General features: G+C 53.5%; 2 protein-coding genes across 2 annotated transcripts; both read left to right on the top strand.

The window, feature by feature from the left end:
• Positions 1–543: 543 nt before the first annotated feature.
• On the top strand, positions 544–3935 carry LOS1 (Exportin-T; the record flags this gene model as incomplete). Its single annotated transcript, XM_032035963.1, has 3 exons — positions 544–555; positions 827–2366; positions 2416–3935. 3 exons carry the CDS (start codon positions 544–546, stop codon positions 3933–3935), a joined length of 3072 nt encoding a protein of 1023 aa, XP_031885158.1.
• Positions 3936–6145: 2210 nt separating this feature from the next.
• afsR-1 (Regulatory protein AfsR) lies at positions 6146–8660 on the top strand (the record flags this gene model as incomplete). Its single annotated transcript, XM_032035962.1, has 4 exons — positions 6146–6869; positions 6921–7053; positions 7102–8432; positions 8617–8660. The coding sequence occupies 4 exons, from the start codon at positions 6146–6148 to the stop codon at positions 8658–8660; spliced, it is 2232 nt and encodes a 743-aa protein (XP_031885049.1).
• Between the last annotated feature and the right edge of the window lie 6912 nt (positions 8661–15572).

Genomic DNA, 15572 nt, shown 5'->3' with positions numbered 1-15572 from the left:
TTGTGCCTGTGAATGGAGAAAAAAAAAACACAAAGGCGGCGAGCAGCGACACCACCTGCCACCTCTGGAGTTGGACCTTACCCGGTCGACTACCTTAGCCTACGATATCCCCTCAGCCTTGCACCACTGCACAACCTTCCTCCTACTCCTCCTCTCTCTGCTCGATCATCCTACGACGACCTGCGATTCGCCCCCAAGGCCAAGAACTGCATATCGCCTGCTCCCCGCCGACATTCGCTGGCCCGCCTCGTGCTCGTCTCCGACCAAAGTACCCCTCGTGTGTGTGCACATTGAACCTCCCAACGCATCCGATCACCAATTCCCTCTGCCTAACGTATCGATCCGAACCGGGCCATGGGTCTCCAGTAGCTGCGTCGCCGCTTCCACGTCGAGCAAGAATGCTGAATGCACAGCTTCAAGCGCTGCCAGAATTATAGCAGCACATTTGCACCAAAAAAAGAATTAGCCAGTTTTTCGGCCCTTTGACTTTTCTCCCCGCGATATTTATTCCATCCGACGTCTCTGAGCCACATTGCTTAGAATATGGACGCTCAGGTACGTTTGCAGCGCATGTGCGATTGCCGAGTAGCTCGTGGTTGGGCTGCCATAGAAAAAAAAAACATATGGCCTCCTCGTCTGGTGCCCCGCCATTTTGGATCAGCAGCATCGTCACCGCATCCTCCCACCACTGCCTCACCTCCGCCGACCGCGGTTGATGTTTGTTGACTGCTTCTGCCACGGCAACCCACTCTCCCCCGCTTCGGCAACCCTGCAAACCAGACGATGACCATCATGACTTGACCTGAGCTGACCCAACCTTGTTCAGATCGAGAACGCTGTTGAGGCAGCGTTCAACCCCACCGGCAACCAAGACCTCAAGCAACAAGCCTTCGAGTACCTGAACCAACTGCGAGTCGATCCCCAGGCCTGGCAGGTCTGCACCACCCTCTTCGCCCGAACTCCGAGACCTTCCGAAGTCGTTCGTCTGTTCTGCCTCGAGGTGGTCAACTATGCCGTCCATGCCCAAGGTCTCGACCGTCAGAGCCTCACATGGCTGAAGGACATGCTCCTCGATTACGTCCGGAACATGTACAATGGCTCCCAGCAGGACCAGATCGACCCGGCCCACTTGCAGAACAAGCTATCGCAGACCCTCACGTACTTGTTCGTCTTCTTGTACAACGATGGTTGGGACTCCTTCATCGACGACTTTCTTGCCGTTGCCAGCAGTCCGAACAACACCGCCGGCGTCGTCCTGTACCTGCGAATCCTCGGCTCCATCCATGACGAGATTGCCGACATGCTGTTGACCCGCAACAGCAACGACGCGAAGCGCAACACCGACCTGAAGGACCAGCTGCGTGCGCGCGATGTTCAAAAGGTTGCCCAGTCCTGGAAGGACCTGCTGTCACAGTACTCGGGACAGAATGATCACATAGTGGAGATGGTTCTGAAGGTTATTGGCAAGTGGATTAGCTGGATGGACATCTCCTTGATTGTCAATCAAGACATGCTCGGCCTGTTGCTTCCTGTTATTGGCCGGACAAACAACTCCGGCAGCGAGGACAAGGTCAGGGACGCTGCCATCGACACCCTCACCGAGATCGTGGGCAAGAAGATGAAGGGCCCCGAGAAGATGGAGCTCATTTCCTTCCTCAACTTGCGCGATATCGTGTCCCAGCTTATCGCAAGCGCTCCTTTGGCCGACCTGAAGAATACCCCTCAATACGACACCGATCTCGCGGAGGCTGTCGCCAAGCTCGTCAACACCGTCATGGCAGACATTGTGCGCGCACTAGAGGATGGCCAAGCAAATGAGAACACGCGAGCCAAGGCCGAGCAGCACTTGCACGATTTCCTCCCCTTCCTGTTGCGCTTCTTCTCCGACGAATATGATGAGGTCTGCGCGACCGTCATTTCCTCGCTCACCGACCTCCTCACTCTCCTCCGCAAGGTCGGCGCAAACCTTCCTCCCTCTTACAAGGAGATGCTCCCTCCCATCCTGAACGCCATTATACTCAAGATGCGGTACGACGAGACCTCCAACTGGGGTGACGAGGACGAGCAGACGGATGAGGCAGAGTTCCAGGAGCTGCGCAAGAGGTTACAGGTCCTTCAGAAGACCGTTGCGGCCGTCGACCAGGACCTCTACATTGAGGTCTTGAGCAACCTGGTTTCTCATACCTTTACTGACCTCGACCAGCGAGGCTCCAATATGGACTGGAGAGACCTTGACCTAGCGCTTCACGAGATGTACCTGTTTGGTGAACTGGCGTTGCCGAACCAGGGGCTGGGCACGAAGAGCCAACCGAACAGCACAGCAACAGAAAGACTTACCATCATGGTGACAAAGATGGTTGAGTCTGGTAAGTCATCACCCCTTCGTTTTCGGTGACATCAAGCTGACCCCAGTAGGAATTGCTCAGTTCCCCCACCCCGCCATCTTGCTCCAGTACATGGAGATTTGTGTCCGGTACTGGCAAGTGTTTGACGCCCGGCAAGAATACATCCCGCAAGTTCTCGAGAACTTTGTGCGGTTGGTACATCATGACCATGTTCGTATCAAGACACGATCCTGGTACCTTTTCCTCAGATTCGTCAAGTATCTCAGGGCCCAGGTCGGCAACGTTGCCGGGACCATCATTGAGGCCATTAGCGACCTCCTCCCGATCAAGGCCGAGGTTTCTGAAAATAACGGAGACGATGACATGTCTTCAGATGAGTCCGATCACTCCGCGGACGCTCTGTTCACCAGCCAACTGTTCCTTTTCGAAGCCATTGGCTGCATTGCTTCGACTGGAAGCACACCCGCAGATAAACAGGCCTACTATGCCCGGCTGGTGATGTCTCCTTTGTTCCGTGACATGGAAGCCCACTTGCCCAAGGCGAAGGCTGGCGATGCTCAAGCCATTCTCCAAATCCACCACATCATCCTGGCCCTCGCCGGCCTGGCTCACGGTTTCTCCGACTGGACTCCTGGCAGCAACTCGGCCCAGCAACGACCTCCTCCAGACAAGCTCGTATCTGATGAGTTCTCAAGGGCTGCCGAAGCCATCCTGATTGCACTCCGCGAGCTCAACGGCTCCGCCGATATCCGCACCGCTTGCCGAGCTTCGTTCAGCAAGCTGCTCGGAGTTCTCGGGTCTGCAGTGCTTCCTCAGCTCCCTCAGTGGATCGAGGGATTCCTCTCACAGAGCTCATCCAAAGACGAGATGGCCATGTTCCTGCGATTGCTGGACCAGATCGTCTTCGGCTTCAAGACCGAGATTTATGACGTCCTGAACCTGCTGCTCACCCCCTTGCTGCAGAGAATCTTCGCCGGCCTATCGGAGCCGGTGACGGGCACAGACGACGAGATCCAACTCGGAGAGCTACGCAGGGAATATCTGTCCTTCCTGCTGGTGATCCTCAACAACGAGCTGCAGTCGGTCTTCATCAGCGAAGCCAACCAGGCCTTCTTCGAGACAATGATCACCTCCATTCTCACCCTGGGGCGCACCCTGGTGGCCGAAAACATTGGACCCAGTCGCCTCGCGTTCAGTGTGTTGGCTCGCATGGTCGTCGTCTGGGGCGGCCCCGACGTCGCCAAGATTTCGGACAATCCCTCGCCCCCGAGCGGTTCGGCCAACCCATCCATCCCGGGTTTCGATCGGTTCATGATCGACCGCTTCCACCCGCTCTGCTGGGAGGTGTTCCAGGACCCGAACTTCAGGCCGCACAAGGATGCTCAGAGCAAGCAGGTGCTCAACGAGATTGCTGGGCTCGAGCAGGCCATCTATGTCAAGACGGGAGACATGTTTATCCAGAACCTCCAGTCGCAGTTGTTCCCACACCTGGGCATTGACGGATCCGAGTTCATGCGGTGCATGTCCACGTCGGCGGACAGAAAGGCTTTCTCGGGTTATTTGCAGGGGCTGCTGAAGAGCCGTAGATAGTGGCTCGGCTTATTGCGGTGAGGGGGTGTGAAGGCTTTACAACTATGAAGGACAGGTACAGGGAAGGGGATGGATTTCGGGAAATCTCGTCTTGGCCACTTTTCTTTGTTTACATATCCACTGGCCGCATCGCCTTGGAGTTTAAGGGAGGCATTAGAGATTAAATGACAAATGACAAAAAGACCATGTTCTATGCAAGCTTGCGCTGTTGATTCTCTGGCCTTTGACAATGTAAGAAGGGGGTTGATAAGCTTCGCTTCGAGTGTTTATAGCATGGAAACGTATCCTCGAAGAAAGTCGGTCTGGCCATCTAGTACTGTCGTCTTGCCAGCCAGTTGTCCTTAAATTCTTTCTCTTTGACTTTGATCTTATAGTACCCCAACGCCAATATCAGCGGCAGGGATAATCAAGGATAAAGATGACGTATGTTATCTCAAGGAGCATTTGTGTTATGAGCCTAGAATACAAGCTCGTCCGTAGGCGTTACGGCTTGCATCTATGATTACACGTATGCTTAGGAATCAAGGAGACCTTTGTTGTCGGGATAAGAAGACAATCATCCCCTCTGTTCGTGCCTGGCCTGAGGCGGGTTTCATCTCGCAGTCAACAGCTTGTATTACATCAAGCATCAATCTGCTAATAATTCATTTGGACATTTAGAACTCACCGATAGTAGCCAACACTTCCGTTCTATCCCGCTCGACAGCTTGCTGCAATGTCATGAAATCAGTTGTTCGGTTTAAATGATTGTCTGACGTGTAGTAGTATCCGCGAACCGACAGCTGGACGGACAAAACATACCAGCCGCCTTTCAAACCATGCCAAGATTCTTCCACTCAACAGGCCGCTGCGATATCCAAGCCTTTGTCAGTCAGAGATCGAGGCAACAGCCCATCAGAGAACTGCTGCGGGCCTTCTGATCGACATCGGCCTCGACACAGCGATCCCTCACGTCTGGGAAATTGCCAGTTGATAGTCGATCGAAGCGACAGGGAGCAGGCAGGACATGTTCGGGAAGGCATATTTATGGCGGTGAGGGATGGCAACAAGGAACATTATTTGATGTGTCTACGCTCGCATGTAAAATGCTCCTCTACAAGATACTGGCAGAGAACCACAACCTCATTACCGCTAAACGTTTCTGCCGAGAGGTATTGCAGACCAAGTTAGGTTTTAACAGAGGGGGTCACCTCAACGGATTTTCTTGCTCGCTCGATCTTGCGGTCCTCCTTCAACGGCAGACCAAATTGCACAGTCTGAATGCCTGGTATTCGAGCTACTCAGGAAAGAGTCAGCTGAAGACAATCCTCTAAGGCTTGTTTGCATGGCTTGTCTTGCTCCAAAACATCAGCAGCAAAATCGATACCGGGAGATCAAAATGTTGATCGAAAAACTACGCCGGCTCGAGAACCATCAATATTCGCAGCAGACGAAGTGACCTAGCGTCAACATTAAATATTATCCTCATCATCACTGGGACAGAATTGCTGCACCGTTCCAAAGTCACATGCGTGGTCATCACGATACATTATCTGGTCCGGCTAGGTGCGAGAAGGACTTCGGGAGCGAGCCTGGTCCAGATTCCCTACATTTGGTTTGATGATGATCTCGCTGACTGACAGGTGGCTATGCATGTTCCAAGACTCCTCGAACCGTCGAGACTATTTTTTCTACCAATAGCAGCCTCGCCATGTCCAAGGCGGACATGAAATTGTGACCAAACCGGGCAGCTGCAGCGCTTACACATTAACACGACTCTATAATTGGCTCTTGTATGCCATGAAGCCCAGCTGCATCTATTTGGAGGTAAATGTCAGCCTGTTATCGGTATCGAAAGGAGGACACCCATCTACCACGCCGAGCCTACCCAATGACTTCCCGTCTCTCATTCCAATCTCACTGCTCTCGTCGTCACAGACAGTCCCGCGACTCCATCAATCTGCAACTCCCACCCTGACATCAGCTATGTCTGATCCTAAATATACACCGTCGGTTGGATCTGCGCCATCACCGCCGAGTTTGTTGCCGCCCAAGCGTTCCTCGATGAGGAACACGCCGGCCCGCGACAAACCGCACGACACGACAACAACAGCTATGTTCTAGGCAAAGCTAGCGGTCATAACGTCGTCATTGCTACCTTGCCTAACGGCCAATATGGCACAAATTCGGCAGCAACGATCGCTAGAGATATGCGCCATAGCTTTCCGAATATGCGTATTGGGCTGATGGTAGGCATCGGTGGCGGCGCACCTAGCCAGAAGCATGACATTCGTCTCGGTGATGTGGTCGTCAGTACCCCAAATAGTGGACGAGGAGGCGTGTTCCAGTACGACTTTGGCAAAACCATACAGAATTGCAAGTTCCAAGACACAGGGTTCTTGAACCAGCCGCCGTTGCTGGTACTCTCAGCCGTCACTACGCTTAAGGGCAAATATGAAATGAAAGGCCACCGGCTTATCGACGAAGTGGACAAGAATATCGAGAAGATCAAGAAGAAGAGCGCATACAGACAACCTGCGCAAGCAAGCGACAGGCTATATAAGTCTAATATCGTACATTCTTCGAGCTGCTGCGATGACGTATGCGGCAATAATACCGCCAGTCTCATAGCCCGCCCTGAACGAGGCGAAGAAGATGACAACCCTGCTATTCACTACGGCTTGATTGCTAGCGGCAACCAGCTGATAAAGGACGCGCATATCCGGGACATATTGATAAAAGAGAAGGACGTTCTATGCTTCGAGATGGAGGCTGCTGGTCTGATGAACCACTTTCCGTGCCTTGTTATCCGGGGGATATGCGATTACTCCGACTCGCATAAGAACAAGGAGTGGCAGGGCTTCGCGGCCATGATGGCGGCAGCTTATGCCAAGGATCTGTTATACCAGATTGCGCCAGACACTGTTGAGGCTGAGAAGCCCATCTCCAATTCCAGTTAGTTTGGCAAAACCCAACTCATTTGATTCTATCTGACTATGAACTTAGAGCGGGCGCACTTTGTTGTGCCATTCCGCCGCGACTCCGATTTTGTAAACCGGCCTGACATCTGGTCATGGATTGAAACGCGATACGCCGGATCTGAAATGTGCTTTGCTCTCGTGGGCCTCGGCGGATTTGGGTATGTTACACCGATTATTGTTAGAGACCTATATTGACAAAGCCACAGCAAGTCCCAGGTTGCCATACAGTTCGCTCACCAGGTCCACGATACCTTTCCCGAAACCAGCATCTTCTGGATCAATGCCAGCACGAGAGCGACCTTCCAAGACTCTTACCGTTCCATAGCAGAAGCTCTGGAGCTCCCTAATCGCCACGACCCTGGTGTTAACGTCCTAGCGCTGGTCCGCGACTGGCTGCAGAGAGAGGACGTGGGCCGGTGGCTGATGGTTGTCAACAATGCCGATGATGTTGAGATGCTCACCAAGATCAATGATCAAAAGGATGAGTCGATACCAATAGCGTCGTATCTCCCTATGACAGGCAACGGCAAGATCCTGGTCACGTCGCGCAGCAGGGATGCGGCAGAAAAGCTGACGGATAATGGCGAGATGATCCTGAGAGTTTCGAAAATGGAGACAATCCATGCACTGCAGCTACTCCAAAAAAAACTTGGCCAAGATGTTGACGAAACCGCCGCATTGCGCCTGACTGATTTCCTCGGCCACATCCCACTCGCCTTGAACCAAGCAGCAGCGTACATATACAGACGACGTCGCACGACCATACAATCATACATGGACGAACTCCAAAGGAGTGAGAAGCGGAAAGACGCTCTGCTGCGTAGCGACAGAGGGGATGCCCGACGGTACCCCGGTGTGTCCAATTCTGTTGTTCTGACGTGGCAGTTGACGTTTGAGCAGATCAAACAGGAGCAGCCCCGGGCGGCCGACCTTCTATCGCTGATGAGCTGCTTCCAGGCACAAAACATCCCAGAATACATGTTGCACCACTATCACAGCGACTTTTCTAGTGTTGAGGAGAGCGATTTGGAGGACGACTTGGAGTTACTCCAGGGCTACTCTCTCGTCGCGATAACAGCTACAACGGGGTTCTGTGAGATGCACCCACTAGTACAATTTTGTACACAGGCCTGGATTCGGGATTTTGGTCTCCCAGAGCTGTGGAAGAGACGCTTCCTCAAATCCGCATCACAACATTTTCCATCGGGCGAGTTCGAAACATGGGAGCAGTGTCAAATGATAATGCCCCATGTACAACCACTGCTCAATCAAAAGCCATCAGAAGAAGGCGACCGCTTAGAATGGAGCAACTTAGCGACGAATGTTGCCCGTTACTTGTATTACCTGGGCGACTACTCTCGAGCGGAGGTGCTAGCACAAGACGCCGTGAGCATTCACATGGGAAGCCTAGGCCGACAACATCCCTTTACGCTGGAGAGCATGACCTACCTGGCGTCAACGTATCGAGAACAGGGGCGGTGGAAGGAGGCTGAGGAGCTACAGGTGCAAGTAATGGAGACGAGTAAAGTCGTATGTGGTATGGCTCATCCTGGCACGTATAGTATTATGGGCGACCTAGCAGCAACATACTATCGTCAAGAGCGGTGGGCAGAGGCAGAGGAGCTATATTTGCAGGTAATGGAGGCAAACCTGAGTTTATTTGGGGAAAAGCACCAAGAGACTCTCCGTGTTATGAGCGGTGTTGCGATGACATACAAAAGCCAAGGGCGGTGTGGGGAGGCTGGAGCGCTACTTGAGCGGGTGAGAGACATAAGCATGAAGGAACTTGGAGAGGAGCATCCACGCACACTGATACACATGGAAAACTTGGCATCAGTTTATGATAGCCAAAGGCGGTGGGAAGAGGCTGAGAAACTTCAGAAACAAGTAGTGAACGCTAGGGGAAAGGTCCTGGGAGAGAATCATCCCTTCACGCTGAATGGCACGAGATATCTAGTATTGATATATGAGAAGCAAGGTAGATTCGAGGAGGCTTTAGATTTACAAGCGCAGGTGGTGGGCATACAGAAGAGAGTACTTGGAGAGGAGCATCTAGATACACTGGGAAGTATGGACAAGTTAGTGGATATGTTAGAAGAACAGGGTCGGTGGAAGGAGGCGGAGAGTCTAGAGGCGCAACTGCTGGAAACAAGAAAGAGGGTGCTTGGCGAGGAGCATCCGGATACGATAAGAAGTATGAACGTCATGGGAGTTCTAGCTTATTGCCAGGACCGATTGGAAGAGGCTAAAGAGTTTTTTATGCGAGTGGTAGAAATGGGAAAGGGGGTGTTTGGGAACACGCACTCTAACACACTAATTAGTATGTATAACCTAGCGTGGGTGCAAAAGAACTTGAGCGAACGGAAGAAGGCTGAAGAGCTGCTGGCCCAAGTGGTGGAAACGAGAAAGCGGGTGCATGGAGAGGGCCATCCACACACCAGACATTCCATCTCTTGTCTCACAGCCTGGAGACTAGAGGTTCAAGGAAAGGGCCACCAGTGACCATGATCTCTGAAATCATGGGGAACCTCAGTAGCTGTAGGAAACAAGCATACATCTCGACACCGATATTTTCAATTGCGGGAGGGCTTGTGCCATATATTATCCTGCGTCTATCACTTTTGATACCGCCGTTTTCCAATGGTATTTAAGACGTGATTCTAGTTGTGTATGACCGCTTCGGGCAGGGCACCATGGCGTGATATAGAGGGTTCTTGGCTCAAGAAACAACAAAGTCAATTTCCTCGGCCACAACTTCTTCACCAGAAGCCATAAACCTATGTAGCCTGCTCGAAGAGTTCTAAAACGACTCCGTGGAGGCAAAGTCTCCAGTGTGGGACTGGACACTATTGTAGAGAACGTGCTCGAGCCGACGACAGTTTCTTGGAGTGAATGTACCGAGGGAAATTGCCACGTCTGGAGCAGACCAAGACTCACCGCCGGCTTCTCTATTCAGTCGGTATAGTGTCCGAATTTTGCGGCCTGGTATCCCCGACATTGGTATTGGTAGTCCCGTCCGTCTTGAGCCTACCGCCGAAGGCCATATCAAGAGCTGTATCAAGCCTTTGCTCGACAGGCAGGAGTCAGACTTCGCTTTGTCTCATCGCGATGGCGAAGGAGCGGCAATGGATGCCCACTTGATCCGTCATATGACAAGCGGTTGTCAGACGCCTCTCAGATGTCAAATTCTGGACTGATCGGGAGGTCACTCGCAACGAAGCCCTGGACGCTTCCCACGCTCGAGTTCGGTTCCGCTAGCTGTTGGCCGACAGTATCGCAGCGAGGCTGTGAGCGGTGCACATGCTTGCAATCTGCTGGTGAAAAGGGAGGATGGTGATACGATGCCCAAGACAATCATCAATATCCCTGAAGGGAGGTATCCGTTAGACTCGGCCGATTCGCCGCGGTGTTCATATGGACTGTCTCTTATTCAGCAAAACCACGCGTATGTCGAACCGCGAGACAGACAAGAGCTAGCGACGGGCCGCAGCCAAGATGTCTCGCTCGCACGCCGTGTGCTTGAGACACAATGCGTGTTGCTGAACCAGCTGGACGCTGTTCCGAGGCCGGACCCTGCCATGTTGTGCGCTGAGTCGAAACGTGTGTTACACCACGCACTCATTTGCCGTGAGACCTGCAGTAAAACAATAACATGCCAATGTGTATTACCATTCAAACCAAGGGCAGGACGGTAGTTGCTGATCCCCATGAGAGCCTGGCAGCGCAGTTGAGACCTGTCTGTTGGTTTCAAGGGACCAGAATGTCTCTCGGAGCATCAGTCGGAGCAATAGGTTTGGGAGACCCTTGGGATACGAGTCTTGTGAAAAGCATCGCGGTACCGGGCAGTTTCTGGCGTGGGTGATGAGTATCGAGGACCATCGCAAGACGAAGCATCGGCAAGAGTCCAAATCGTTCGATACTCGGTGGTCTGCATGCGCAAAACAATGGCAGATTGGCTCGAGTTTCGCTGCTGCTCCCTTGGCCAGGCCATCTCGAAAAGATGAATGCAGAATCTCAAGCAACGTATCGGGCGCGTCAGGCAGTTCCTAAGTCTGCTGTCATCCGGTATCTCGGGCAGTCGAGTTCGGGCGTGGCAAAACAGAACGCGCGCTTCAAGCCAATAATGTAGGCGATTTCCCGTAGTAATCCAATTTGTCGACAAAAAGGGAATGGGAATATCAGCCGGGCGAGATCCTTCGTCCATTCAGCCACCAACATCGAGAACAGGTTCCGAGGGAACGGTCGCTAATATCTTGCGGCGCGAAAAGCCTTCTGAGCTTCATCGTACCCCTGAGGCGTGCATGTTGGCTTATGCGGGCATCCAAGTCTGGGGTTGGCCGAGGCCATGCCGCCATCTCGACCCGACGAAAGACCTGCCTCTTGAAGCGGCGCGGAATGGGCTCCTTTTGCGGGGATGGCTGACTGACCCCAAAAAATTGTCCGAGATTTGCTTTTCGTATGGTCAGATTGCCTTCACACACACTCTTCCCCCTCCTCAGGCACAATGAGGTTTGGCGCCGGGCATTGGACCGAGAGGGCGGGTCAGATTTCCACTTACCTAGAATAGACAGACAGAAGCACCGTCAAATATCCCACGGGAGACATCCAACTCGATCCCAGCCAGTCGCACGGCTTCCGATCGTAGATTTCCCAAACGGGACGCTGATGTCCCGAGTATGGAGAAATCGGCTGTGTGATCTACAGGCTGGTGTGGCGCCGAGCTTCCTGAGAGACGGGAGCTGCATGGTTCATTAAACTCCACAACTCTCTCAGTCCCGCCGCGTGATCGGAGGTTTTAGGGGACGATTGTCATTAAGAATTGTCGGTGAGATGAAGACTGAAAAGGGAACAATGCGACAAACGAGATCCATTGTTTGCCAAGACCCGCCGGTCCAGAGCAAACGCGCCGGCCAAGGGGCACGCAAAAGCTTCTCTACTCCGGCCTCTCGGTTGGCTTCAATGGCGCACAGAAATTGCATTCCAAATGTAAAGAAGCGGCGATGCTGGTGGTGTCTGTAGGTCTCACAGCCAAGAGATTAGACATGGCCTGGCCAAGCGGCCAGTGACAGCATGGTCGATGATGTGGTCATGTCAAATTACGCTGGACAGCCGATCCGATCAGGCCGCTGCCAAGAAACCGGAGGACAGACGGAGGCGGTCGACGGCGTGGCCTCGGGGCAACACTACCGCAAGCCGTGATGGTGACGGCGCTGGCAGTCCTGAATCGCGGCTGATTAAGGTTATCATTGCTCCTGTCAACGCAACCTTGCCATATGTGGTCCTCAGACGACTGGCGGAAAGTAGCCGTCGTCGTCCAAGTCATGCCGGCAATCAAACACATTCGGCCGGCCGTCGGTCAGGCAGCCCACGAGCAGGCATAACAAGACGTCATAAGGGTCAATCGACATGGGAGAGACGTTGGAGCCCTTGAGGGAGCATCAGACGATCTGGTGCGTCCACAATTGTGAAACGCGCGATTAGCAGCACGCTGGAGCCCTTGGCTTCCTCGTGGGGCCGGCTGGTACGCTGCTGATAAGTCCGACATGGATATCTCTGAGAGACAATTTGCGATGCTTTTCCGACGTTGAAACGGCTCTTCTTTGTTCTGGGTCGCCGATGAGGGGTTCCTTGACCTTGGTTCCTGGCTAATATCCGTCTGTCGAGGAGCCAACAAGACAATGGACATGGCTGGTACGCTCATGAATTTCCTGAATCGATGCCATCCCCGACACCCAAGCACAAAACAACTTAAAGTAGAGAGCCACCGCAGTAGCGTTATTGACCGCCCGAGTGGCGGCCATCTAGGCGTGGCAATGGCATGGCTGCCACGGAATCCAGACTCACGATATGGAGTCCCAGAAGCAAAACGTCAAAAAACACAGACATCGGCGGGATGGGCGTGGCGGTCGGAGCTAAGCCGGTTCAGGCGGCATCAAGAAGTGCCGGAACAGTCTAACGAGACGAACTGGAGATTGAGATTGGCTTTTTGAGCTTGAAGGGACACGGTCAGTGGGCGCGATGGTCCGTGATTCTGACGTGTTGACAACGCTGATCTCGCAACGCTGGATGATGCCGCGGAGGATTTTCGCAAAAACCCATCCAGGGATGGACAGGGGCGGAGGGCTTGGTGGCAGGGGGCTCGTCTTCCCTGGTTCTCATGTTGCGGTATCTGCGCCTCTGCGTTGGCTTCCGCGGCTCAGTGTGCATGTACTTAGCCGTGACCGTAGGTGCATGCTGCGGTGTCTGTTTTCCCGCCGACGTTGGCCAACAAGTCGGATGGATCGTTTCCCTCCCAAGCGCTCAGTCCGAAGACGAACAAGAATGGCGGGGATGATTTATCACGAGGCTCCATGGATGGACGTTGACGAGTGGTTCTCCCATTATTCTGGCAGCTTCGCGGGAAATTAAGCCGTAATGGACGGTTCGTGAAATGGAAAAAGATTGACAGGAAGAGACTGAAAAGGGGAAGTTGTTGTGAAGATGATTTGCGCGGAGAAAAGGAGTACGTACATTGGGTGCATCCCAGAGGCTGACCCTTTTGGAAATAGTGCCCACCAGCCCAGTTTATGTTCCTGCATTAGCAGACCCTCCGCTTCGTTTCTCATGCAGGTACGTACTGTACAGAATGTTTTGTGCCTCGGGCCCCTTTGTGCCTGGTTTGTGCAAACATCCACAGACCAACTCCAGGGTCACTCGGAGAGGAGAAAGAGAAAAGGAGCCAGGGACACAAGGCACAAGGCACAACAAGGCTTGCCAAGGGGAACGCCCAGGAATCGCGCTCCCCTGCCTGGGCTGTCTCTCTCTCTCCTCTTTTGGCGGAGAACCCTGTTCGCAGTGTGCTCGTGCAGCATCTTTCTTGGTGCTTGTCACTGGCTGATCTTCCTTCACCTCCACGTTTCGGTGCATTCCCGCGCCCATCCGTTTTATTCCCTCTGCTCAGCTGGGCGGCCTCGTTGCCTCAGCTCTGGGCAGACCATGGCTTCGGATTGTCTCTCCCTACGGACGAACGTCTCCCAGCAGCGTCCGTCTAGAAGACGTCTGCCGCGTTCCTCTGCAAAACCTTCTATTAACCTCAGCACCGTGCAGACCTGGACGATTCTCGGAGACTTCCTGCTGGCATTCGTCGCCTATCCGTACGAAGACACTAAAGTACACGCACCACCGAAGCGAAGAGACAAGACAAGGCAAAGCGAGTGAGCGAAATAACGACAGCCTGGATCTGCGAGCTGGCCTGCGCATCGTTGCAAAAGGTACAGTGTACGGCAGCAGACGTCCAAGTTGTGCAAGTCCAAGGGCCTGCGCGGTGTGTACAGCGTACAAATCACACCGAACCATCGCCCACTTGCCCAATCAGACAACCCATCCCTGTGGCCATTTAATGTGCCACTTTTTGACTTGCCTTCAAACCTCGCTTTGCAGCCCTTGATTGATTGACTCGCAATGCCTCTCGCATCCATCCTGGCCGCCTGGCTCCGGGATATTTGGGGCCAGAGGAAACACCAAGCGTTGGTCAAGCGACAAGAAAACCAGAGATTGGCGAACATGGTCAAGTAGAGCCAGTCATGTTGCGCGAGAGGCCACCGCTAGAATTGTGTCCAGCAGCACCGGCACACCAGGTGGACTGTCGATAGACGCCCATGGTCAGTCATGTGCTGCTCTCCAGCATGACTAAGGTGGGATTCCAGAATCCAGCGAGCGAGAGGGTGTGCCGTCTGTCTCTCCTATTCTTGTTGGTCGGTCACTCCCTAGTGCTGTCTGTAAGGTACGGACAGATGGACAGAGAGCCATACAATTTGGATTCGCGAGATTGTCGTACCCCGACTCATTGCTTACACGAAGAGGGAAATTGGGGTAGAGAAGCGCCTGAAAACCAATGAAGCCAGCCGTTGCTGGCGCACAAATGCAGCGCAGCGCCTATGCCTGAAGCCACCTCAGGAGCGGATGGCGCCCTACTCGCATGGTGGGCGTTCTCGCCCCCAATAAGCGCTCACATCTCATCTCTCCTTACCACTCTTCAGGCTACACCGCAGCTAAAAAAGCAGAGCCTAGCAAATAAGGTGGCAACGGGGTTTCTCGTCTCCTGTTCTCGCTGTCGTCTATGCAGATGGAGGCAGATGGATGATGGATCTAACCCCGGTAGCCTGGGTAGTAGGGGACCGGGATGGGCGCGCATGGGAAGTCGGCCTCGCCTCTGCGGGCCAATTCGCCCAAGTGCCCTTGCCGGTGCCATCCAACCTCCACCAAACCCCCTGGATTAGCGTTCATGGGGCTGGACGTTAGCAGGCGTTGTGTAATTTCCCACGGGCTGTGTGCTCGCTCCATGTCATGTCACTCCTCCTCTGTGGTCCTCTCACAGGCACAGGGACTGCTGCAGACAGACGGTGCCGAGCGAACGAGAGCGGAGAGAGGCGGGAGGGAAGCTGACTCTCTCTCTCTTTCGACAAGTCAAGCCAACCTTAGCACACACAGAAGAGAGGGGCCCGGGGTCGATCCCATCAAGGACTTGTCCAACATGGCCTATTAATATGCCGCCGTCCTCCCCGTTCACCTCGGTCGTCTTCTTCTTTCCCTCTCCAGCCAAACAAGCCTCATCAATCTCAAGCATCAGCTTTTGACTCAACTTTGACTTCGGTCGTCCATTCTTTACCAAGCTCTCAGCTTAAACAACACTCTCTTA

The sequence above is a fragment of the Colletotrichum fructicola genome (assembly GCF_000319635.2).
Source record: "Colletotrichum fructicola Nara gc5 chromosome Unknown KSG_Nara_v1_contig04, whole genome shotgun sequence".
NCBI lineage: Eukaryota > Fungi > Ascomycota > Sordariomycetes > Glomerellales > Glomerellaceae > Colletotrichum > Colletotrichum fructicola.
This window is presented reverse-complemented; position numbering and strand designations above follow the sequence as displayed.